The sequence below is a fragment of the Archocentrus centrarchus genome, chromosome 11 (assembly GCF_007364275.1).
Source record: "Archocentrus centrarchus isolate MPI-CPG fArcCen1 chromosome 11, fArcCen1, whole genome shotgun sequence".
Classification (NCBI taxonomy): Eukaryota; Metazoa; Chordata; class Actinopteri; order Cichliformes; family Cichlidae; genus Archocentrus; species Archocentrus centrarchus.
Genome location: NC_044356.1, coordinates 1,300,285 through 1,327,847, shown reverse-complemented (window position 1 = coordinate 1,327,847; position 27,563 = coordinate 1,300,285). Strand labels below are relative to the sequence as shown.

Genomic DNA, 27,563 nt, shown 5'->3' with positions numbered 1-27,563 from the left:
ATATAAATATACCAAATCTAAATGATGAACAGGTCGCGCTCTGAATTCACCTCTGAATTCCATGAAGCCCTACAGCATCTTCCGAATAATAAAGCCCTGGGTCCAGATGGTTTTCCAGCAGAGTTTTATAAAGAATTTTGGTCTGAGCTAGCACCTGCTTTTTTCAGAATGGTGACTCAGATTCAGAAAGATCACACACTATCTCCGAAAATTAACTCACATAAACATTAACAGGCTAACATTAGCCTGTTTATTAAACCAGGCAAAGACCCCACACTCCCATCCAGCTGCTGCCCAATCTTACTCATAAATGCAGACCTTAAAATAATTTGCAAAAAATGACTAAGGTAAGATCCACTAAGCCCTAACCCTGCAGAAAGGATCAGAATTACACCAAAAAATAATCCTTTTATAGAAAAATTGTTCAACTTGAAATCAGAGTTATCCCTGCTCATTTACATATTTACTGAAATGAAAATTGTTAATGAGGTGCTCTGGCTTCACACACTTCATCTCATCTCCTCTGAATTTTTATTTGCCAATTTATTGTTCTTTATTTATTTATTTCACTCTCCTGCCTTTCAGACCTTCATGTTCTTCAGTGGATGCACGGCTGTGAGGGTGAAACACAGCCTGACGGCACACTCAAGTATGTCCGTGGCTTGGACATGTACAGCTACGATGGAAACGACTTCCTGTCCTTCGATGAGAAAAATGGGGTCTGGGTCGCCTCGATTAAGGAGGCAGAACCCACCAAGAGGAAGTGGGATGGTGTCCGGGTCCTGACAGAGTACACCAAGGGCTACCTGGAGAATGAGTGCATTGATTGGCTGAGCAAGTTTGTGACTTATGAGGAACAACACCCAGGAAACACCTGTATGAATGACACCAAATGTTTTCTGTATTTTTATTATTATGAGACTTTAAAGTGGTGGCTTTGTGTGTAATTATGGTTTAATAATATTTACCCAGTGGAAACAAAATTACAAAGAGGAGATAAATGAACGAGTGCCTTTCCAAGTGCTTGGTCACTCTATGTAATGTCACTGTAATATAACCATTCTCTCTCTCACACACACACACACACACACACACACACACACACACACACACACACACACACACCTACTCTGATTTCAAACCATGCAGAAGTCCAGGCACAAACCTGTGTGTGTGTGTGCCCATGCACACCATGCAACACAAAACGATAGCATGGCAAGAATTTCATGCATCAGTGAGAAAATGAGCTATAAAGTTCTTTGATTGGCCCGACATCATCGTCCATCGGTACCCTGGCGGTGTGATCAGATGCTGCTGAAGAAACAGCAGACACGTGCAAAACTCAGAGACTACAGATGCTAAACACTTTTGTGTAGAACTCAAAAACTAAACTAAATTCTAGCATGTCACAAGTCTGCCACAGCTCTTTGGGGTTATCTTTAAAGAATACTTGACTTGTAACCTGTAATATCCAGTAATATTTTTACTTGAAATGCTTGTCCATAAAACAGGGTTTGGAATGTGTCATTAGAAATGTGTTGCTGGTTTTAGTGTCAGCAGTGTGTCTGTTTTCAGTAATAGTTGTGATTGATTCAGTCTAGGTACAGAGATAGTTGTTGTGTGTTGAGCTCTTCACATTTTCTCTTTCCAGCTCCACCTGAGGTGTACCTGTTGGCAAAGAACTCCATGGAGGACACAAACGTCAGGCTGACGTGCCTCGCCACAGGCTTCTACCCGGCAGACATCGTCCTGAGGATCAAGAAGAATGAGAGTGTCCTAGCTGGAGAGGACGGCCTGATGAGCTCAGGAGTTCGTCAAAATGAAGACGACACCTTCCAGAGAAGAGACCAGGTGGAGGTTTTAAGGTCTGACCTGTCTGCATACAGCTGTGAAGTTATTCATGAGGCATCGAATGTGAGCATTAATTGGGGTAAGAAACTTATTATTGTTTTTGTCAAACTTCTGTTGTTTTTTTATCTTTTTTGGACCCATGTTTGAATTCAGAATCCATTATTAATATATTCAGGCCCTGAAATTCATAGACATAGACAGACTTTGTCATTCAAAATTACAGCATACAGTGCGCATTAGAATAAAATTGCGTTGCTATAGGCTCAGATTCTTTTTGGAGGAACAGCAGCAGTCATACAGTGTAGTGCAGAGTACAAATATATATATATATATATATATATATATATATATATATATATATATATATATATATATATATATATATATATAGTCCGTAGTGCTGCACTCGCATCTCCCAGTTCTCATCTTGTGTCTACTTATGCCTACCACAACTACACCAGTGACGTGCAGTCAGGGGAGGCAGGTGAGGCACGGCCTCACCTGTCATCGTGGAAATATAAAATTAAAAAATAAATTAAATGTCTGTGTAGATTCTCAGTCATCCAGGTCATAGTAGTCTCTGGAGCTTGAAAAAGGCGACTGGACTTCTTTTTGTTTCTTGAAGACGTTTCACCTCTCATCCGAAAGGCTTCTTCAGTTCTCAACCAAATGGTGGAGAGACCCAGGTATTTAAACCCCTGTGGGCGTAGTCCCCTGGAGGTGGTTATGACCCTCTATTGATCATGTGCGTGAACACATGTGCCCAGGTGTGAAGGGGGCGTGGGTCATATTTAATGGAGGACTCCGCTCCATTGTTTCCTGTGGCCTATTGAGGTCACTGGAACAAAGGTGTGAATGGGGGTTGAGACGTCTGGGAAGGGAGCTCAGGACAGCACTGTAAGCGGGGGAAAGTTGGTGACGTAATCCACCTCCTCTGTTCAATGATGGTTGTTCACAGTGGACATAGATGGCTTCTTTCACTCCTCTTTCAAACCATCTGTTTTCCTTGTCCAAAATGTGAACATTGGCATCCTCAAAAGAGTGCCCTTTTTCCTTCAGATGCAGATGTACTGCTGAATCTTGTCCTGTCGAGGTGGCTCTTCTATGTTGTGCCATTCGTTTGTGAAGAGGCTGTTTGGTTTCACCAATGTAGAGGTCCGAGCACTCTTCACTGCACTGAACAGCATACACTACATCGCTGATCTTGTGTTTGGCGGGTTTGTCCTTGGGATGAACCAGTTTTTGTCTTAGGGTGTGACTTGGTTTGAAGTATACTGAGATGTCATGCTTGGAGAAAATTCTTCTGAGTTTCTCTGACAAGCCCGACACATATGGGATGACAATGTTGTTCCTCTTGTCCTTCCTATTCTCTGTAGTTTGTGTTTGGCCTTCATTCCTGTGCATCTTAGCTGATTTGATGAAGGCCCAGTTGGGGTAACCGCATGTTTTGAGGGCTTTCTTAATGTGTGTGTGTTCCTTATGCTTCCCTTCTGCCTTAGAGGGAACACTTTCCGCACGGTGTTGTAGGGTCCTGATCACCCCAAGTTTGTGTTCCAGAGGGTGGTGGGAGTCAAAGAGGAGATACTGGTCTGTGTGTGTGGGCTTCCGGTAAACTTCAATGTTGAGGCTTCCATCTTCCTCGATAAGCACCGCACAGTCCAGGAATGGTAACTTGTTATCTCTGGTGTCCTCCCTGGTAAAACGTATGTATTTATCCACTGAGTTGATGTGACGAGTGAAGGCTTCTACTTCATGGGTTTTGATTTTGACCCAGGTGTCATCTACATATCTGTACCAGTGGCTAGGTGCCATCCCTTTGAAAGAACCAAGAGCTTTACTTTCCACTTCCTCCATGTAAAGGTTGGCTACAATGGGAGACACTGGGGAGCCCATGGCACATCCATGCTTCTGTCTGTAGAATCCATCATTGTATTTAAAATATGTTGTGGTAAGGCAGAGATCTAAAAGTGCACAAATCTGATCTGGGGTGAGGCTGGTTCTGTTCAGTAAGGAATCGTCTTCCTGTAGTCGTCTTCTGACGGTCTCCACTGCCTCAGTTGTGGGTATGCAAGTGAAAAGTGAAACCACATCAAAGGACACCATGGTTTCATCTGGATCCAGTACAAGATTCTGGACCTTGTTAGTAAAATCTGTAGAGTTTTCAATGTGGTGGGGTGTGATGCCAACAAGCGGTGATAAGATGGTGGCGAGGTGTTTGGAAATGTTGTAGGTGACCGAGTTTATACTGCTGATAATGGGTCGAAGTGGGACTCCTTCTTTGTGGATCTTTGGGAGTCCATAAATGCATGGAGTGGCTTCTCCAGGGTACAGGCGGTAGTAAGTGGGGCGGTCAATGGCTTTTTCCTTTTCAAGTTGTTGCAGGCAGCAAACAACTTTTTTCTTGTAGTTGCTTGTGGGATCACGTCTCAAGACCTCATAAGTATTGTTGTCACTGAGGAGTGTAGTAATTTTGTTGTGGTAATCCGATGAATTCAGCACAACCGTGCACCTCCCCTTGTCGGCTGGCAGTATGGTGATGTTTTGATCCTTGCTTAGGGCTGTGATGGCCTTCTTCTCCTGAATGGTGAGGTTGGATGGAGGAAGTCTTGCACTGGAGAGAGTGGCTGAAACTTTCATCCTGATCTGTTCTGCTACAGGATGAGAAAGTTTGTTATTTCTTATAGCGGTTTCTGTTGCTGTGATGAGGTCTACTATAGGAAGCTGTTGTGGGGCTATGGCAAAGTTGAGTCCTTTGGCTAGCACTTGGGTCCACAGTAAAAGGACATAGAGCTGACCAAATTCTATGGAGAGCACAGAACCACCTTTTGAGTGAAAGGATAAGACAGGTCCATTTCACCATAGATGCACTCCAGAACAAAATCCACCAGACTCAGCAGAAACTCTCATCACTCTTACCTCACACCATCGCAGAAGAAGTTTCTACATTTGTGGACAAAGCCCAGCTCGCACAACACATCAAAGGCAAGGAAAGACAACTACATAAATTTCAAACTCTGCAAACCAAGGCATACCATTCATCTGTTAACAAACAGGACGACACGATAAGCAATGGAAACCAAGGAAAGTGGGTGAAGAACCTATCAGACAGGGTCCTCACCAAACCAGAAGAAAATGTGCTAGCCAAAGGACTCAACTTTGCCATAGCCCCACAACAGCTTCCTATAGTAGACCTCATCACAGCAACAGAAACCGCTATAAGAAATAACAAACTTTCTCATCCTGTAGCAGAACAGATCAGGATGAAAGTTTCAGCCACTCTCTCCAGTGCAAGACTTCCTCCATCCAACCTCACCATTCAGGAGAAGAAGGCCATCACAGCCCTAAGCAAGGATCAAAACATCACCATACTGCCAGCCGACAAGGGGAGGTGCACGGTTGTGCTGAATTCATCGGATTACCACAACAAAATTACTACACTCCTCAGTGACAACAATACTTATGAGGTCTTGAGACGTGATCCCACAAGCAACTACAAGAAAAAAGTTGTTTGCTGCCTGCAACAACTTGAAAAGGAAAAAGCCATTGACCGCCCCACTTACTACCGCCTGTACCCTGGAGAAGCCACTCCATGCATTTATGGACTCCCAAAGATCCACAAAGAAGGAGTCCCACTTCGACCCATTATCAGCAGTATAAACTCGGTCACCTACAACATTTCCAAACACCTCGCCACCATCTTATCACCGCTTGTTGGCATCACACCCCACCACATTGAAAACTCTACAGATTTTACTAACAAGGTCCAGAATCTTGTACTGGATCCAGATGAAACCATGGTGTCCTTTGATGTGGTTTCACTTTTCACTTGCATACCCACAACTGAGGCAGTGGAGACCGTCAGAAGACGACTACAGGAAGACGATTCCTTACTGAACAGAACCAGCCTCACCCCAGATCAGATTTGTGCACTTTTAGATCTCTGCCTTACCACAACATATTTTAAATACAATGATGGATTCTACAGACAGAAGCATGGATGTGCCATGGGCTCCCCAGTGTCTCCCATTGTAGCCAACCTTTACATGGAGGAAGTGGAAAGTAAAGCTCTTGGTTCTTTCAAAGGGATGGCACCTAGCCACTGGTACAGATATGTAGATGACACCTGGGTCAAAATCAAAACCCATGAAGTAGAAGCCTTCACTCGTCACATCAACTCAGTGGATAAATACATACGTTTTACCAGGGAGGACACCAGAGATAACAAGTTACCATTCCTGGACTGTGCGGTGCTTATCGAGGAAGATGGAAGCCTCAACATTGAAGTTTACCGGAAGCCCACACACACAGACCAGTATCTCCTCTTTGACTCCCACCACCCTCTGGAACACAAACTTGGGGTGATCAGGACCCTACAACACCGTGCGGAAAGTGTTCCCTCTAAGGCAGAAGGGAAGCATAAGGAACACACACACATTAAGAAAGCCCTCAAAACATGCGGTTACCCCAACTGGGCCTTCATCAAATCAGCTAAGATGCACAGGAATGAAGGCCAAACACAAACTACAGAGAATAGGAAGGACAAGAGGAACAACATTGTCATCCCATATGTGTCGGGCTTGTCAGAGAAACTCAGAAGAATTTTCTCCAAGCATGACATCTCAGTATACTTCAAACCAAGTCACACCCTAAGACAAAAACTGGTTCATCCCAAGGACAAACCCGCCAAACACAAGATCAGCGATGTAGTGTATGCTGTTCAGTGCAGTGAAGAGTGCTCGGACCTCTACATTGGTGAAACCAAACAGCCTCTTCACAAACGAATGGCACAACATAGAAGAGCCACCTCGACAGGACAAGATTCAGCAGTACATCTGCATCTGAAGGAAAAAGGGCACTCTTTTGAGGATGCCAATGTTCACATTTTGGACAAGGAAAACAGATGGTTTGAAAGAGGAGTGAAAGAAGCCATCTATGTCCACTGTGAACAACCATCATTGAACAGAGGAGGTGGATTACGTCACCAACTTTCCCCCGCTTACAGTGCTGTCCTGAGCTCCCTTCCCAGACGTCTCAACCCCCATTCACACCTTTGTTCCAGTGACCTCAATAGGCCACAGGAAACAATGGAGCGGAGTCCTAAATTGGTTTCAACTGAAACCACTGATTAAATATGACCCACGCCCCCTTCACACCTGGGCACATGTGTTCACGCACATGATCAATAGAGGGTCATAACCACCTCCAGGGGACTACGCCCACAGGGGTTTAAATACCTGGGTCTCTCCACCATTTGGTTGAGAACTGAAGAAGCCTTTCGGATGAGAGGTGAAACGTCTTCAAGAAACAAAAAGAAGTCCAGTCGCCTTTTTCAAGCTCCAGAGAATAAATTAAATGGTTATATTCATTCAGTGATTTGTATTTTAAAGTTCTTTTCCATTTAACTACACCATTTTTAGATTAGTTTTTTCAAAATCGCTGAATTTTCGCATTTGCCGGTCAAATACTAAGAGACGAACGGTGAGGCACCAGCCCGGCGGGCCGCACCACGGATTGCGCAATCCGTGGTGCGGCTCAGTATAGTCATTGCCAATGACTACTAACTGTGCTGGCATGCTATGCAGTGAGACCGGATTACTTTCCCTTTGCATGTGGCTATTAAAATGTTCTAACACTTTTACTATATGAACTAAATTTCTATATTTTAGCTGGTGTATATAATGCACAGTTTTTTTTTTTTGTTTTTTTCATTAACAACTGTATGTGTGTAATGCATTCTTGTGTTGAGCGATCATGAAACTGCTGCGAAGAGACACTAGGTGAGGCACGCAGTTCTCGTGCCTCATGGTAGGGGGCGCTGGTGATCCCAGGGACTCTACGACTCCTCGGCGGCAAGCTACCATAAACAGTTAGCAAGGCCAGTTAGTTTTTCCTGTTGCTTGGCCTTATGTTCAACATGGAAGATTACATAACTCAACTGAAAGAATTTTCTAAACTGGACTTTCAATCGAAGCAGAAGATAATAATTAAAGGAAGACCAACACCGGAGCTAAAAGCTTTGCTTCAGACTATGTTAATGTTAAACAAAACAACTGTTGCCAATCAAATGGTGAATAAGCTATATGTTTGTAAATCTGATGTGATGACGTCAGTGCCTCACCAGTCACGACCCTCACCGCACGTCACTGAACTACACAACAGGCTGTCCATACCTGAGGCCTTAGAAACTGCCAAGCAAAGACTCACAACCTTGGCTAGTTGCCCGAAAAGGTATACGAGACAGATAGAAGCCAGAAGAATAAACCAGATGTTCTCCACCGAACCATCCAAGGTGTACTCTCAGTGGCAGGGGAACAATATGAGAAAAGCACCCCCAACAAGGCTGGAGGAAGTTGCACTTTACATAGAAGCTGCACGCCGGAACTGTGAGGAAAATGAGTGACAGAAAACATAAAGCACAAAAAGTGTGTGCAATTTGTCACACAGTGTGTCTTCTAGCTAAAAGAACAGCTGCTGTATTTCAGGGAGAGCAAAGAATGAGCGATAACTTCACTCAGATGGAGAAAGATGTAAGAAACAGGTAGAAACGTCCTCCATAGAGCTATTTTTACTTCCTTACTTCGAGTAGATTTCAGAGCCGGTACTTTTTTACTTTTATTTAAGTACAGAAGTTGAACCAGTACTTTAACTTTTACCAGAGTAGTTTTTAACACAAGTACATGTACTTCTACTTAAGCACAGAACTTCAGTACTTTGGCCACTTCTGGAAGATCTGGACAACACCAGGCCCTAACATGATACACACCTAATGACTAAAGAAGCTAACTGCAATCCACAAGCACCTGGCAACACAAATGAACCAGCTGCTAGGGGCTAAGACACACTCAGAATAGCTGACTGAAGGCTGGACGGGCCTGATCCCCAAGGACCCCCAGAAGGGACCAGTCCCATCCAACTTTCAGCCCATAACCTGCCTCAGCACAACATGAAAATTCCTGTCAGGGATGCGCAGGCACGTGGCACAATACATGAGCGGGGCCCAGAAAGGAATTGGCAGAGGACCAGGGGAGCAAAACATCAGCTACTGGTAGATGAAGCAGTCACTCGAGACTGTAAGACCAGACTGGCCAACCTGTGCCCCGCCTGGATTGACTACCAGAAAGCCTATGACTCGATGCTGCACACATGGATCCTGGAATGCCTAGAACTATATAAGATCAACCGGGCAAGAACTAAGTGGGAGAACAACACTATAGGCCAACTTCAAGCCAAGTGCACAAGTCAACATCAAGTGCAGGATTTACCAAGGAGAGGCTCTGTCCCCACTGTTGTTCTGCATAGGCCTGAATCCCCTCAGCCAGGTCATCAACAAGACTTGCTACGGATACCAGAATGGAACAAATATCAGCAACCTCCTCTACATGGATGACATCAAGCTGTACGCTAAGAGTGAACGAGACATCAAGTCACTGATCCACACCACCAGGATCTACAGCAATATCAGAATGTCATTCAGACTGGAGAAGTGTAGTCAGATGGTAACTAGGAGAGAAAAAGTAGTCAGAACTGAGGGGATTGCACTACCAGAAGGCAACATTGCAGACATCAAAGATAGCTACAAGTACCTTGAGATCCCACAGGCAAATGGGAACAATGAAGTGGCCGCTAGGAAAGCTGCAACTTCCAAGTACCTGCAGAGAGTAAGGTAAGTCCTAAGAAGTCATGGAAGGACAGGCCTCTGCACGGCATGTACCACCTGCAGATAGAAGAAGTGGCTGATATTGAAAAATCCTACCAATGACTGGACAAAGCTGGACTGACAGACAGCACAGAGGCACTAATCATGGCAGCACAGGAACGAGCTCTGAGCACAAGATTGACAGAGGTTGGGGTCTACTGCACCAGGCAAGACCCCAGGTGCAGGCTGTGCAGAGATGCCCCTGAGACAATCCAGCACATAACAGCAGGGTGCAAGATGCTAGCAGCCAGGACATACATGGAATTTCTTTTGTCTTTATGTCATTAATAATCCTTAAATTGATAAAATATCACTGAATATAAAAATGCTTGTTTTAAGTTCAGAAAACCCACATATGTTGTATCTACATGTCAGGATCTGGTTATTGTAGACATTTATCATCGGAAGCTGTAAACACTCATAAAAACATTAGAAATACACACACTGGTTTGATGGTGTACCCTAATCATGCTTGGATTATCAGAGAAAGTTATTTTTGGTACCTGTCAGTTTCCCAGTATATATTAGTGCATATTTGAATGTGTGAATAAGACGCATTAACTTGAAGAACTTTGTAGAAAGGCACTTTATGAAGTTCAGTCCATTCACTTCGTTTTCAGCGCAGATCTGCCACGTCCAATATGGCGAACACGCTGACATGTCACAGCAACAGGCCACCCCTTCAATGTATGTATATCTATGGTCAGAGGAGCCCAGGTGGGGGTGGGGTGCTGTCTCTTTGATGTTGCAGTAAGCCTGATCCAGTGTGTTGCAGATTTCACATACTGGTGGAAGTGAGGGAGTACAGTTTTCATCCTGGTCTGACTGAGGTCTCCAGCCACAATGAAAACTCGCTCTGGATGTGCAGATTGCAGTTCACTGATGGAGTGGTGGAGAACATTTAGGGCTTCTCTGGCATTTGCACTGGGCAGGATATACACTGCTGTGATGAGGATGACAGAAAATTCACTAGGCAGATAGAAAGGTCTACATTTTATAGTCACTAGCTCCACGTTAGAAGAGCAGTGGCTTCAGTGTGTTTGATTGTGCATCACACACACACACACACATGCATTTGTATATCTGGTGGTATCTGATGACTGGCAGGGTAGAGGCCCTGACTGCCCAAATCTTGTCCTTCCCATTCAGCTGACTTTTCAGAACTTGCTTTCTGCACCTACTCTCTGCAGGTACTTGGCAGTTGCAGCTTTCCTCGTGGCATCTTCATGGTTCCCATTTGCTTGTGGGGTTCAAAGTTACTTGTAGATGTCCCCAGTGCCTGAAGGTTTCCTTCTGGTAGTGCAGTTTCCTCATATTAGGTTCATATTGCTAGTACAAGGTTGCACTGGTTCATAGACTTCATGGCAGAGATTAAACAAGGGGTTGGAAACATTCCTCAGAGTTTGTTTATGTTGACATGACCAGGCACACAGTTGCTGCAGATTTGTCGGTTGCTTCCATGATGACAATCTCCCATTCCAGCACATCCCAAAGGAGCTCTGTTGGATTGACTTCTGGTGACTGTGGAAGCCATTTGATTGCAGTGAACTCATAGCCATGTTCAAGAAACCAGTTTGAGATGGTCTGGGCTTTGTGACAACTTTGTGAAGTGTGCCAAGAAAATATCCCCTATGGCACACCAGCAACACCCTGATAAAAAGCTGATGCAACGTTGGATGGATCCTTGCTTTCATGTTCATGCAATATTTGATGCCATATATTTCAACTCTCTCTTTACCTCTGTTTTTTTAACAGGTGGATCTTCTGTTGTTCTTGTTCCTACAAAAAGTAAGCTTATGTGCTCTCTCTCTCTCGAACTGCCTCTATTGAGATTGATTGGTATTAAGTTATCTCATTTTGTATCTGTATATTTTAACACTGTGTTTCTTAACAGGTGGATCTTCTGTTGTTCTTGTTCCTTCACCAAGTAAAAGTAAGTGCATTTTTATAAATTTCTACCAGAACAGCTGTTAATTACAGCATTAACAAAAACAGACAGACAGAAAAACTGAATAGACTCTTGGACAGATTGACAGTACTGTCTATTTAGGATGAAATTAGAGAATATCAGATGTCACAAATATCCAAAGGAGAAATCTGAGGTGCTATTAACCACCAGTGTGATATTGTGTTGGTCCCCCTTTTGCTGCCAGAACAGCCCTGATCCATGGAGGCATGGACTCCACTAGACCTCTGAAGGTGTGCTGTGGTGTCGGCACCAAGATGTTAACAACAGATCCTTTAAGTTCTTGAAGCTGCGAGTTTGGGCTTACATGACTGGACTTGCTTATCCAGCACGTCCCACAGATGCTTGATTGGACTGAGATCTGGGGAATTTGGAGGCCAAGTCAACACCTGAAACTCATTGTTGTGTTCCTCAAACTATTCCTGAACCATTTTTGTTCTGTGGCAGGGTGCCCAAAGAGGCCACAGCCATCAGGGAATACAGTTTCCACAAAAGTGTTTACATGGTCTGCAGCAATGCTTTAGGTAGGTGGTACATGTCAACATAATATCCACATCAATGATGTGTGGCAGTGAGGCACTGACTCATCTGAAGTTGGAAGTTTACATATATGAACCCAAAATAGAAGCTTATATTTCAATTTGAATTATGCTAATGATTAATTATGCTTTAATCAAGTCCATACTGTTCAACAATGATGGCAAGAAAAACAAAATATTTATTGTAAGGTCAAACTTGTTTTTTTTTGTTTTTTTTGGGGGGGGGGTTCTCTTTTTAAATAAATTTTAATAAAAAGTATTATCTTACCTTTATTTGAAAATGAAGTCCATTTGCCTATCCTGCTGCTGGGACAGCACTGCCCTCTCTGCCTCACCCTGTGTATTTTCACCGTGCATTTATGACCGATCACAAAGAATAAACATTCATTCAGTATATTAGACAGACTGTGGAACATCAGCACGTGCAGCACAAGTGTAAGCAAACATGTATCTTGGTGATATAAAGAGAGACAGCAACGGGCATGCGCCAACCGCCTGCTTCATTATCGTATGTGATACAGCACCACCAGAGGTGAGGCACAGCACTGTCCTGGCTCGCCGTATTTCTTCCATGTGTTTGAACAGGCAGTGCCTAAATTCCGCAATTTTGATCATTAAAGTGTTGAAATAATTCTATAAGACAGTTTTATGGAAAAATCAAGTGGTAAAATGTATTTTCTCTCATCATTGTTAGTATTTTACCTGTCGTGATGACAGGGGAGGCACTGACTCACCTGCCTCCCCTGACTGCACGTCACTGATCCACACGGATGGCAGAACCCAAGGTCTCCCAGTAGAACATTGCCCAAAGCATCACATTGTCTCTGCAGACTTGCTTTATCCCGTGCACCCCACCTGCACCATATACCGTGTAAGTAGAGCACTGCTCCCTCTCCTGAGTTTCCCGATGGTTTGCCAGAATCACTTTGAGGCCAAAAGTCTTTTTTCCATGGCCTCACCAAACTCCTACTACACCTGAGTTTTTGCTTGATCAACCGCCCAAGCCGTGTTCCACTTGACCTACCGGTACCATCAGCTGTCTCTGAAGTCCCACAGGCTAACCAAGCCTAACAGGACTCCTTCTTCATCTGACTTTTCAGAACTTGCTTTCTGCACGTAGTCTCTGCAGGTACTCTCTGCACGGACTCTCTGCACCTACTCTCTGCAGGTACTCTCTGCAGGTACTTGGCAGTTGCAGCTTTCCTCGTGGCATCTTCATGGTTCCCATTTGCTTGTGGGGTTCAAACTTACTTGTAGATGTCCTGAGTGCCTGAAGGTTTCCTTCTGGTAGTGCAATTTCCTCATATTAGGTTCATATTGCTAGTACAAGGTTGCACTGGTTCATAGACTTCATGGCAGAGATTAAACAAGGGGTTGGAAACATTCCTCAGAGAGTTTGTTTATGTTGACATGACCAGCATCACACAGTTGCTGCAGATTTGTCGGTTGCTTCCATGATGACAATCTCCCATTCCAGCACATCCCAAAGGAGCTCTGTTGGATTGACTTCTGGTGACTGTGGAAGCCATTTGATTGCAGTGAACTCATAGCCATGTTCAAGAAACCAGTTTGAGATGGTCTGGGCTTTGTGACAACTTTGTGAAGTGTGCCAAGAAAATATCCCCCATGGCACACCAGCAACACCCTGATAAAAAGCTGATGCAACGTTGCATGGATCCTTGCTTTCATGTTCATGCAAAATTTGATGCCATATATTTCAACTCTCTCTTTACCTCTGTTTTTTTAACAGGTGGATCTTCTGTTGTTCTTGTTCCTCCAACAAGTAAGCTTCTGTGCTCTCTCTCTCTCGAACTGCCTCTATTGAGATTGATTGGTATTAAGTTATCTCATTTTGTATCTGTATATTTTAACACTGTGTTTCTTAACAGGTGGATCTTCTGTTGTTCTTGGTCCTTCACCAAGTAAAAGTAAGTGCATTTTTATAAATTTCTACCAGAACAGCTGTTAATTACAGCATTAACAAAAACAGACAGACAGAAAAACTGAATAGACTCTTGGACAGATTGACAGTACTGTCTATTTAGGATGAAATTAGAGAATATCAGGTGTCACAAATATCCAAAGGAGAAATTTGAGGTGCTATTTACGACCAGTGTGATATTGTGTTGGTCCCCCTTTTGCTGCCAGAACAGCCCTGATCCATGGAGGCATGGACTCCACTAGACCTCTGAAGGTGTGCTGTGGTGTCGGCACCAAGATGTTAACAACAGATCCTTTAAGTTCTTGAAGCTGCGAGTTTGGGCTTACATGACTGGACTTGCTTATCCAGCACGTCCCACAGATGCTTGATTGGACTGAGATCTGGGGAATTTGGAGGCCAAGTCAACACCTGAAACTCATTGTTGTGTTCCTCAAACTATTCCTGAACCATTTTTGTTCTGTGGCAGGGTGCCCAAAGAGGCCACAGCCATCAGGGAATACAGTTTCCACAAAAGGGTTTACATGGTCTGCAGCAATGCTTTAGGTAGGTGGTACATGTCAACATAATATCCACATCAATGATGTGTGGCAGTGAGGCACTGACTCATCTGAAGTTGGAAGTTTACATATATGAACCCAAAATAGAAGCTTATATTTCAATTTGAATTATGCTAATGATTAATTATGCTTTAATCAAGTCCATACTGTTCAACAATGATGGCAAGAAAAACAAAATATTTATTGTAAGGTCAAACTTGTTTTGGGGGTGGGGGTGGGGTTTTCTTTTTAATTAAATTTAAAAAAAATGTATTATCTTACCTTTATTTGAAAATGAAGTCCATTTGCCTATCCTGCTGCTGGGACAGCACTGCCCTCTCTGCCTCACCCTGTGTATTTTCACCGTGCATTTATGACCGATCACAAAGAATAAACATTCATCCAGTATATTAGACAGACTGTGGAACATCAGCACGTGCAGCACATGTGTAAGCAAACATGTATCTTGGCGATATAAAGAGAGACAGCAACAGGCATGCGCCAACCGCCTGCTTCATTTATCGTATGTGATACAGCACCACCAGAGGTGAGGCACAGCACTGTCCTGGCTCGCCGTATTTCTTCCATGTGTTTGAACAGGCAGTGCCTAAATTCCGCAATTTTGATCATTAAAGTGTTGAAATAATTCTATAAGACAGTTTTATGGAAAAATCAAGTGGTAAAATGTATTTTCTCTCATCATTGTTAGTATTTTACCTGTCATGATGACAGGGGAGGCACTGACTCACCTGCCTCCCCTGACTGCACGTCACTGATCCACACGGATGGCAGAACCCAAGGTCTCCCAGTAGAACATTGCCCAAAGAATCACACTGTCTCTGCAGACTTGCTTTCTTCCCGTGAACACCACCTGCACCATATACCGTGTAAGTAGAGCACTGCTCCCTCTCCTGAGTTTGCCAGAATCACTTTGAGGCCATCCAAAAGTCTTTTTTCCATGGCCTCACCAAACTCCTCCTACACCTGAGTTTTTGCTTGATCGACCACCCAAGCCGTGTTCTACTTGACCTACCGGTACCATCAGCTGTCTCTGAAGTCCCACAGGCTAACCAAGCCTAACAGGACTCCTTCTTCAGCTTGGTGGCTCCCTTCACCTTTGGGTCAGGCATTACCACCACGACAGGCACCAAGCAACTTGCAACTGCATCTCCTTGCAGCAGCCTTAACAATGGAGGTGCAGAACACAGTCCACCCTGCCTGGTGACTCCAAGATAGCTGGGTAATCTGAACTGTTATTTGGTGCGTAAGCACCAACAACAGTCAGGACCTGTTCTTTGGCCCAAAAGCGCAGGGAAGCAGCTCTTTCAGGCCCTTGTCTCTGCTTTGGGCTGTGCCAGACTGGGCACCACAGGAAGCTGCCAGATTCTCTCTCTTGAGCTTCCTTCCCAGTCCTGGCTCCAGGGTGGAGCCCTGGAAATTCTATCCCGATCAGGACAAACTGGTCAGGAAAAACTGTTCTTTTGATGTGTGTTTCATAGGGGGTTGTCCTATAGGGTTGGTCTTTGTCTGGCCCCTCACTCAGGAACAATTTTCCATGGGAAATCCTACAAGGGGACAAAAGCTCCTGGACAACCTAGCTCCTGGGATCACTGAGACACACAAACCCCTCCACCACAATAAGGTGGTGATTCATGGAGGAGTGTTATGAAGAGATAATTAGTGTTCTTCACTTCACCTGTCAGTGGTCATAATGTTATGCTTGAGAGAAGGTCTTATCCTTCTATGTTTTCCTACCTTTCAGACAGTCGTTCACTCACTTACATCTACACAGCACTCTCCAAACCTGTTGGACTCCCAGGGATCCACCAGTTCACAGCCATGGGTTTGCTGGACGACAGGATAATTGACTACTATGACAGTGAGAAACGGGTAAAAGTTCCCAGGCAGGAGTGGATGAGAGAGCGTTTACCTGCTGATTACTGGGAAAGAGGCACACAGTCCCGTAAGAGCAAGGAGCAGTGGTTCAAGGTCAACATCGGAATCTTGATGGAGCGAATGAGGCAGAATGACTCAGGTAAGATCCACTAAACCCTAACCCCTATAGAAAAATGCTTCAGCATACAGTACCAGTACCAGTCATTCAATTCAATTCAATTCAATTCAATTTTATTTATATAGCGCCAAATCACAACAAACTGTCGCCTCAAGGCGCTTTGTATTGTGGGTAAAGACCCTACAATAATACAGAGAAAACCCAACAGTCAAAACGACCCCCTATGAGCAAGCACTTGGCGACAGTGGAAAGGAAAAACTCCCTTTTAACAGGAAGAAACCTCCAGCAGAACCAGGCTCAGGGAGGGGCAGTCATCTGCCGCGACCGGTTGGGCTGAGGGGAGAGAAAGACATGCTGTGGAAGAGAGCCAGAGATTAATATCAATTAATGATTAAATGCAGAGTGGAGTATAAACAAAGTAAATAAGGTGAATGAGAAACAGTCATTATGTGAACCCCCCAGCAGACTAGGCCTATAGCAGCATAACTAAGGGATGGTTCAGGGTCACCTGATCCAGCCCTAACTATAAGCTTTATCATAAAGGAAAGTTTTAAGCCTGTCTCCCGAATCCAAGCTGGAAGCTGGTTCCACAGAAGAGGCGCCTGAAAGCTGAAGGCTCTGCCTCCCATTCTACTCTTAAGTATCCTAGGAACCACAAGTAAGCCAGCAGTCTGAGAGCGAAGTGCTCTGTTGGGGTGATATGGTACTATGAGGTCTTTGAGATAAGATGGTGCCTGATTTTTCAAGACCTTGTATGTGAGGAGAAGAATTTTAAATTCTATTCTAGATTTAACAGGGAGCCAATGAAGAGAAGCCAATATGGGAGAAATATGCTCTCTCTTTCTAGTCCCTGTCAGTACTCTAGCTGCAGCATTTTGGATCAGCTGAAGGCTTTTCAGGAAGCTTTTAGGACAGCCTGATAATAATGAATTACAGTAGTCCACCCTAGAAGTAATAAATGCATGAATGAGCTTTTCAGCATCACTCTGAGAAAGGATGTTTCTAATTTTAGAAATATTGTGCAAATGCAAAAAAGCGGTCCTACATATTTGTTTAATATGTGCATTGAAGGACATATCCTGGTCAAAAATGACTCCAAGATTTCTCACAGTGTTACTGGAGGCCAAAGTAATGCCATCCAGAGTAAGTATCTGGTTAGACACCATGTTTCTAAGATTTGTGGGGCCGAGAACCAGAATTTCAGTTTTATCTGAATTTAGAAGCAGGAAATTAGAGGTCATCCAGGCCTTAATGTCTTTAAGACATTCCTGCAGTTTAATTAATTGACGTGTGTCATCTGGCTTCATTGATAGGTAAAGCTGAGTATCATCTGCATAACAATGAAAATTGATGCAGTGCTTTCTAATAATACTGCCTAAGGGAAGCATGTATAATGTCAATAAAATTGGTCCTAGCACAGAACCCTGTGGAACTCCATAATTAACCTTAGGGTGTGACGAAGACTCCCCATTTACATGAACAAATTGGAGTCTATGAGATAAATATGATTCAAACCACTGCAGTGCAGTACCTTTAATACCTATAGCAAGCTCTAATCTCTGTAATAAAATGTTATGGTCAACAGTATCAAAAGCTGCACTGAGGTCCAACAGGACAAGAACAGAGATGAGTCCACTGTCAGAGGCTCTAAGAAGATCATTAGTAACCTTCACTAATGCTGTTTCTGTACTGTGATGAATTCTGAAACCTGACTGAAACTCTTCAAATAAACCGTTCCTCTGCAGATGATCAGTTAGCTGTTTTACAACTACTCTTTCAAGAATCTTTGAGAGAAAAGGAAGGTTGGAGATTGGCCTATAATTAGCTAAGACAGCTGGGTCAAGTGATGGCTTTTTAAGCAGAGGTTTAATTACAGCCACCTTGAAGGTCTGTGGTACATAGCCAACTAATAAAGACTGATTGATCATTTTTAAGATTGAAGCATCAATAATTGGAAAGACTTCTTTGAACAGTCTAGTAGGAATGGGATCTAACAAACATGTTGCTGGTTTGGAGGAAGTAACTATTGAAGTTAACTCTGAAAGATCAACTGGAGCAAAAGAGTCTAAACAAATACCAGCAGTGCTGAAAGCAGCCGAACATGAAGAATAATCTTTGAGATGGTTATGAATAATTTTTTCTCGAATGTCTAAAATTTTATTTGTAAAGAAATCCATGAAGTCACTACTAGTTAACGTGAAAGGAATACTCGGCTCTACAGAGCTCTGACTCTTTGTCAGCCTGGCTACAGTGCTGAAAACAAACCTGGGGTTGTTCTTATTTTCTTCAATTAATGATGAATAGTAAGATGTCCTAGCTTTACGGAGGGCTTTTTTATAGAGCAACAAACTCTTTTTCCAGGCTAAATGAGCATCTTCTAATTTAGTGAGACGCCATTCCCTCTCCAGCTTTCTGGTTATCTGCTTTAAGCTGTGCGTTTGTGAATTATACCACGGAGTCAGGCACTTCTGATTTGAAGCTTTCCTTTTCAGAGGAGCCACAGTATCCAAAGTTATACGCAGTGAGGATGTAAAACTATTGACGAGATAATCGACCTCACTGGGAGCAGAGTTTAGGTAGCTGCTCTGCACTGTGTTGGCACATGGCACTGAAGAGCATAACAATGAAGGAATTAGATCCTTAAACTTAGTTACAGCACTTTCAGAAAGACTTCTACTGTAATAAAACTTATTCCCCACTGCTGTGTAATCCATTAAAGTAAATGTAAATGTTACTAAGAAATGATCAGACAGGAGGGGGCTTTCTGGGAATACTGTTAAGTCTTCAGTTTCTATGCCATATGTCAGGACAAGATCCAGAGTATGATTAAAGTGGTGGGTGGGCTCCTTTACATTTTGAGTGAAGCCAATTGAATCTAACAATAGATTAAATGCAGTGTTGAGGCTGTCATTCTCAGCATCTACATGGATGTTAAAATCACCCACTATAATTATTTTATCTGAACTGAGCACTAAATCAGATAAAAAATCTGAGAAATCAGACAGAAACTCTGAGTAGGGACCAGGTGGATGATAGATAATAACAAATAAAACAGGTTTTTGATTTTCCCAATTAGGATGGACAAGACTAAGAGTCAGGCTTTCAAAAGAATGAAAACTTTGTCTGGGTCTTTGATTAATTAATAAGCTGGAATTGAAGATTGCAGCTAATCCTCCTCCTCGACCTGTGCTTCGAGCATTCTGACAGTTACTGTGACTCGGGGGTGTTGATTCATTTAAACTAACATATTCATCCTGCTGTAACCAGGTTTCTGTAAGGCAGAATAAATCAATACGTTGATCAATTATTAAATCATTTACTAATAGGGACTTGGAAGAGAGAGACCTAATGTTTAACAATCCACATTTAATTGTTTTATTTTTTGGTGCAGTTGATGAAGCTGTATTATTTATTGTTTTTGAATTTTTATGCTTAAATAGCTTTTTGCTGATTTTAGCTTTGGTTTTTGGTGGTCTGGGAGCAGGCACCGACTCTATGGGGATGGGGTTTTGGGGGGATGGCAGGAGGAGAGAAGCTGCAGAGAGGCGTGTAAGACTGCAACTCTGCTTCCTGGTCTCAACCCTGGGTAGTCAGTTTTTAGGAGGGTTAATAAATTTGGCCAGATTTCTAGAAATGAGAGCTGCTCCATCCAAAGTGGGATGGATGCCGTCTCTCCTAATAAGACCAGGTTTTCCCCAGAAACTTTGCCAGTTATCTATGAAGCCCACGTCATTTTTTGGACACCACTCAGACAGCCAGCGATTCAAGGAGAACATGCGGCTAAACATGTGGCTCCTGGTCTGATTGGGGAGGGGCCCAGAGAAAACTACAGAGTCCGACATTGTTTTTGCAAAGTTACACACCGAGTCAATATTAATTTTAGTGACCTCCGATTGGCGTAACCGGGTGTCATTACTGCCGACGTGAATAACGATCTTACCAAATCTACGATTAGCCTTAGCCAGCAGTTTCAAATTTCCATGAATGTCGCCTGCTCTGGCCCCTGGAAGACATTTGACTATGGTCGCCGGTGTCTCTAGCTTCACGTTTCTCAAAACAGAGTCACCAATAACCAGAGTTTGTTCCTCGGCGGGTGTGTCGCCGAGTGGAGAAAAACGGTTAGAGATGTGAACAGGTTGGTGGTGTACCCGGGGCTTCTGCTTAGGACTACGCTTCCTCCTCACCGTCACCCAGCCGGCCTGTTTTCCCTGCTGCTCGGGATCTGCTGGGGGGGAGCTAACGGCGGCTAAGCTACCATGGTCCGCACCCGCTACAGGGGCCTGGCTAGATGTAGGATTTTCCATGGTGCGGAGCCGAGTCTCCAGTTCAGAAAGCCTGGCCTCCAGAGCTACAAACAGACTACATTTATTACAAGTACCGTTACTGCTAAAGGAGGCCGAGGAGTAACTAAACATGTGACACCCAGAGCAGGAAAGTGCAGGAGAGACAGGAGAAGAAGCCATGCTGGTAGTGAGTCGGCTAAGGGCTAAGCTACTAGCTGAGCTAAGCTAGCGAATTTCTAAAAACAAATAAAGTGAGTAATGTGAATACAGGTGATTCAGCAAAGAGTATGCTATTTAAAGTAGGTGAAGATTACACTAAAATATGTTATTATCCAGATAAATCAAGTTATACAGATATAACAGCTAACAGACAGCAAAACACTGTGCTCCGAAACAGGAACAGGAAGTGATACAATACCGCAGTGAGAGCCAACACCGAGCACCTTCTGGTCATACAGTCAAAGGTTTGGACACACCATTTGTCTGGTACTGTATATAGAATTTCTTAACAATATAAATATACCAAATCTAAATGATGAACAGGTCGCGCTCTGAATTCACCTCTGAATTCCATGAAGCCCTACAGCATCTTCCGAATAATAAAGCCCTGGGTCCAGATGGTTTTCCAGCAGAGTTTTATAAAGAATTTTGGTCTGAGCTAGCACCTGCTTTTTTCAGAATGGTGACTCAGATTCAGAAAGATCACACACTATCTCCGAAAATTAACTCACATAAACATTAACAGGCTAACATTAGCCTGTTTATTAAACCAGGCAAAGACCCCACACTCCCATCCAGCTGCTGCCCAATCTTACTCATAAATGCAGACCTTAAAATAATTTGCAAAAAATGACTAAGGTAAGATCCACTAAGCCCTAACCCTGCAGAAAGGATCAGAATTACACCAAAAAATAATCCTTTTATAGAAAAATTGTTCAACTTGAAATCAGAGTTATCCCTGCTCATTTACATATTTACTGAAATGAAAATTGTTAATGAGGTGCTCTGGCTTCACACACTTCATCTCATCTCCTCTGAATTTTTATTTGCCAATTTATTGTTCTTTATTTATTTATTTCACTCTCCTGCCTTTCAGACCTTCATGTTCTTCAGTGGATGCACGGCTGTGAGGGTGAAACACAGCCTGACGGCACACTCAAGTATGTCCGTGGCTTGGACATGTACAGCTACGATGGAAACGACTTCCTGTCCTTCGATGAGAAAAATGGGGTCTGGGTCGCCTCGATTAAGGAGGCAGAACCCACCAAGAGGAAGTGGGATGGTGTCCGGGTCCTGACAGAGTACACCAAGGGCTACCTGGAGAATGAGTGCATTGATTGGCTGAGCAAGTTTGTGACTTATGAGGAACAACACCCAGGAAACACCTGTATGAATGACACCAAATGTTTTCTGTATTTTTATTATTATGAGACTTTAAAGTGGTGGCTTTGTGTGTAATTATGGTTTAATAATATTTACCCAGTGGAAACAAAATTACAAAGAGGAGATAAATGAACGAGTGCCTTTCCAAGTGCTTGGTCACTCTATGTAATGTCACTGTAATATAACCATTCTCTTTCTCACACACACACACACACACACACACACACACACACACTCACACACACACACACACACACCCACTCTGATTTCAAACCATGCAGAAGTCCAGGCACAAACCTGTGTGTGTGTGTGCCCATGCACACCATGCAACACAAAACGATAGCATGGCAAGAATTTCATGCATCAGTGAGAAAATGAGCTCTAAAGTTCTTTGATTGGCCCGACATCATCGTCCATCGGTACCCTGGCGGTGTGATCAGATGCTGCTGAAGAAACAGCAGACACGTGCAAAACTCAGAGACTACAGATGCTAAACACTTTTGTGTAGAACTCAAAAACTAAACTAAATGCTAGCATGTCACAAGTCTGCCACAGCTCTTTGGGGTTATCTTTAAAGAATACTTGACTTGTAACCTGTAATATCCAGTAATATTTTTACTTGAAATGCTTGTCCATAAAACAGGGTTTGGAATGTGTCATTAGAAATGTGTTGCTGGTTTTAGTGTCAGCAGTGTGTCTGTTTTCAGTAATAGTTGTGATTGATTCAGTCTAGGTACAGAGATAGTTGTTGTGTGTTGAGCTCTTCACATTTTCTCTTTCCAGCTCCACCTGAGGTGTACCTGTTGGCAAAGAACTCCATGGAGGACACAAACGTCAGGCTGACGTGCCTCGCCACAGGCTTCTACCCGGCAGACATCGTCCTGAGGATCAAGAAGAATGAGAATATCCTAGCTGGAGAGGACGGCCTGATGAGCTCAGGATTTCGTCAAAATGAAGACGACACCTTCCAGAGAAGAGACCAGGTGGAGGTTTTAAGGTCTGACCTGTCTGCATACAGCTGTGAAGTCATTCATGAGGCATCGAATGTGAGCATTAATTGGGGTAAGAAACTTATTATTGTTTTTGTCAAACTTCTGTTGTTTTTTTATCTTTTTTGGACCCATGTTTGAATTCAGAATCCATTATTAATATATTCAGGCCCTGAAATTCATAGACATAGACAGACTTTGTCATTCAAAATTACAGCATACAGTGCGCATTAGAATAAAATTGCGTTGCTATAGGCTCAGATTCTTTTTGGAGGAACAGCAGCAGTCATACAGTGTAGTGCAGAGTACAAATATATATATATATATATATATATATATATATATATATATATATATATATATATAGTCCGTAGTGCTGCACTCGCATCTCCCAGTTCTCATCTTGTGTCTACTTATGCCTACCACAACTACACAACAGGCTGTCCATACCTGAGGCCTTAGAAACTGCCAAGCAAAGACTCACAGCCTTGGCTAGTTGCCCGAAAAGGTATACGAGACAGATAGAAGCCAGAAGAATAAACCAGATGTTCTCCACCGAACCATCCAAGGTGTACTCTCAGTGGCAGGGGAACAATATGAGAAAAGCACCCCCAACAAGGCTGGAGGAAGTTGCAATTTACATAGAAGCTGCACGCCGGAACTGTGAGGAAAATGAGTGACAGAAAACATAAAGCACAAAAAGTGTGTGCAATTTGTCACACAGTGTGTCTTCTAGCTAAAAGAACAGCTGCTGTATTTCAGGGAGAGCAAAGAATGAGCGATAACTTCACTCAGATGGAGAAAGATGTAAGAAACAGGTAGAAACGTCCTCCATAGAGCTATTTTTACTTCCTTACTTCGAGTAGATTTCAGAGCCGGTACTTTTTTACTTTTATTTAAGTACAGAAGTTGAACCAGTACTTTAACTTTTACCAGAGTAGTTTTTAACACAAGTACATGTACTTCTACTTAAGCACAGAACTTCAGTACTTTGGCCACTTCTGGAAGATCTGGACAACACCAGGCCCTAACATGATACACACCTAATGACTAAAGAAGCTAACTGCAATCCACAAGCACCTGGCAACACAAATGAACCAGCTGCTAGGGGCTAAGACACACTCAGAATAGCTGACTGAAGGCCGGACGGGCCTGATCCCCAAGGACCCCCAGAAGGGACCAGTCCCATCCAACTTTCAGCCCATAACCTGCCGCAGCACAACATGAAAATTCCTGTCAGGGATGAGCAGGCACGTGGCACAATACATGAGCGGGGCCCAGAAAGGAATTGGCAGAGGACCAGGGGAGCAAAACATCAGCTACTGGTAGATGAAGCAGTCACTCGAGACTGTAAGACCAGACTGGCCAACCTGTGCCCCGCCTGGATTGACTACCAGAAAGCCTATGACTCGATGCTGCACACATGGATCCTGGAATGCCTAGAACTATATAAGATCAACCGGGCAAGAACTAAGTGGGAGAACAACACTATAGGCCAACTTCAAGCCAAGTGCACAAGTCAACATCAAGTGCAGGATTTACCAAGGAGATGCTCTGTCCCCACTGTTGTTCTGCATAGGCCTGAATCCCCTCAGCCAGGTCATCAACAAGACTTGCTACGGATACCAGAATGGAACAAATATCAGCAACCTCCTCTACATGGATGACATCAAGCTGTACGCTAAGAGTGAACGAGACATCAAGTCACTGATCCACACCACCAGGATCTACAGCAATATCAGAATGTCATTCAGACTGGAGAAGTGTAGTCAGATGGTAACTAGGAGAGAAAAAGTAGTCAGAACTGAGGGGATTGCACTACCAGAAGGCAACATTGCAGACATCAAAGATAGCTACAAGTACCTTGAGATCCCACAGGCAAATGGGAACAATCAGAATCAGAATCAGAATCAGAAGGTTTTTATTGCCATATGGGTGAACAGGTTCACAGCATTAGGAAATTGCTGCGGTACTTCGTGCTTACAGAAAAAAAACAAATAAGTATAAAAACTATAAGACAATATACAAGTATACAAATTGCAAATATACAGAGATATTAGAGCTATAACTATAGCACAATATTACAAAATTACAAAATATACAGTGCAGAGACTAATTAAAAGATAGAAGAATGTAGACTATATTCCACTAATATGTACATCAGTGCAGTCAGACAGGTGCATAGACATAGGGTCATCAGCGTTTGTGGAGGGTGGTGGTAACAGTCTTAGGGTAATTGTTCATGAGTCCAACAGCAGAGGGGAAGAAACTGTTCTTATGGCGGGAGGTTCTGGTCCGTATGGACCGTAGCCTCCTGCCTGAGGGGAGAGGGTCAAAAAGTCTGTGCCCAGGGTGAGAGTGGTCGGCTGTGATCCGACCTGCACGCCCCAGTGTCCTGGAGGTGTACAGGTCCTGGAGAGATGGGAGGTTACAGCCAATCACCTTCTCAGCAGAGTGCACAACGCGCTGTAGTCTCTGTTTGTCCCTAGTGGTGGCTCCAGCGTACCACACAGTGATGGAGGAGGTGAGGATGGACTCAATGATGGCAGTATAGAACTGCACCATGGTCCTTGCTGGCAAGTTGAATTTCTTCAACTGCCGCAGGAAGTACATCCTCTGCTGGGCCTTTTTGATGACAGAGGTGATGGTGGGCTCCCACTTGAGGTCCTGGGTGATGGTAGTTCCCAGGAAGCGAGAAGAGTCCACTGTGGTGATGGGGGTGTCAGTCAGGATGATGGAGGGTAGAGGGGCTGTGTGCTTCCTAAAGTCCACTATAATCTCCACTGTCTTCTGGGCGTTCAGTACCAGGTTATTGTGGCTGCACCAGGACGCCAGACGTTTGACCTCCATCCTGTAGGCCGACTCAATGAAGTGGCCGCTAGGAAAGCTGCAACTTCCAAGTACCTGCAGAGAGTAAGGTAAGTCCTAAGAAGTCATGGAAGGACAGGCCTCTGCACGGCATGTACCACCTGCAGATAGAAGAAGTGGCTGATATTGAAAAATCCTACCAATGACTGGACAAAGCTGGACTGACAGACAGCACAGAGGCACTAATCATGGCAGCACAGGAACGAGCTCTGAGCACAAGATTGACAGAGGTTGGGGTCTACTGCACCAGGCAAGACCCCAGGTGCAGGCTATGCAGAGATGCCGCTGAGACAATCCAGCACATAACAGCAGGGTGCAAGATGCTAGCAGCCAGGACATACATGGAATTTCTTTTGTCTTTATGTCATTAATAATCCTTAAATTGATAAAATATCACTGAATATAAAAATGCTTGTTTTAAGTTCAGAAAACCCACATATGTTGTATCTACATGTCAGGATCTGGTTATTGTAGACATTTATCATCGGAAGCTGTAAACACTCATAAAAACATTAGAAATACACACACTGGTTTGATGGTGTACCCTAATCATGCTTGGATTATCAGAGAAAGTTATTTTTGGTACCTGTCAGTTTCCCAGTATATATTAGTGCATATTTGAATGTGTGAATAAGACGCATTAACTTGAAGAACTTTGTAGAAAGGCACTTTATGAAGTTCAGTCCATTCACTTCGTTTTCAGCGCAGATCTGCCACGTCCAATATGGCGAACACGCTGACATGTCACAGCAACAGGCCCCCCCTTCAATGTATGTATATCTATGGTCAGAGGAGCCCAGGTGGGGGTGGGGTGCTGTCTCTTTGATGTTGCAGTAAGCCTGATCCAGTGTGTTGCAGATTTCACATACTGGTGGAAGTGAGGGAGTACAGTTTTCATCCTGGTCTGACTGAGGTCTCCAGCCACAATGAAAACTCGCTCTGGATGTGCAGATTGCAGTTCACTGATGGAGTGGTGGAGAACATTTAGGGCAGGGATACTCAACTTGATCTAGCCGAGGGCCACATTTGGAAAATGAGAAGTGGCCGAGGGCCAGTCATTAAACTACATTCATATAAAATGAGCAAACTTTAAAAAAGACTGATAGCTTGTGCTCATATTTTGATGCATTTTATTAGCTCCACTGCAATTCAGCAAGATATATTTTGAACCATCTTGAACAGCATAGCTGGAACGTTTCCTATTATGCAGGCAAATATTGGACAAATTCAAAAATGAAAATGATTATTAACAATTCTTAGGCATAGAATGAACATATTTCAGCTCTTTTGGTGTAAAAGCTGTTTATAAAATATATTAAACACATAACTGCACAGTGCAAGCCACCAAATGTAGGAAAAGTTCAGAAATACAATTTTTTTAAAAAAGCTGCTTTACTATATTTCAGTTATTTTAAAGTTTGGAACAGACAGCACAGGTATGTAATCAGATGTTTATGTTTTAACCTCTTCATGCATCACATACTATTAGTTATTGA

General features: G+C 43.4%; 1 protein-coding gene across 6 annotated transcripts in view; it reads left to right on the top strand.

Annotated features, from left to right (window-relative positions):
• The window catches only part of LOC115787836 (uncharacterized), a 64,903-nt gene that overhangs the window by 20,593 nt on the left and 16,747 nt on the right, over positions 1-27,563 (top strand). For all 6 annotated transcript variants that reach the window (XM_030740577.1, XM_030740580.1, XM_030740578.1 and 3 more), the window contains 4 exons: positions 11,442-11,480; positions 16,293-16,565; positions 21,924-22,214; positions 22,994-23,272. In XM_030740577.1, the coding sequence (XP_030596437.1) occupies positions 11,442-11,480; positions 16,293-16,565; positions 21,924-22,214; positions 22,994-23,272 (882 nt within the window). The remainder of the gene's footprint in view (positions 1-11,441; positions 11,481-16,292; positions 16,566-21,923; positions 22,215-22,993; positions 23,273-27,563) is intronic.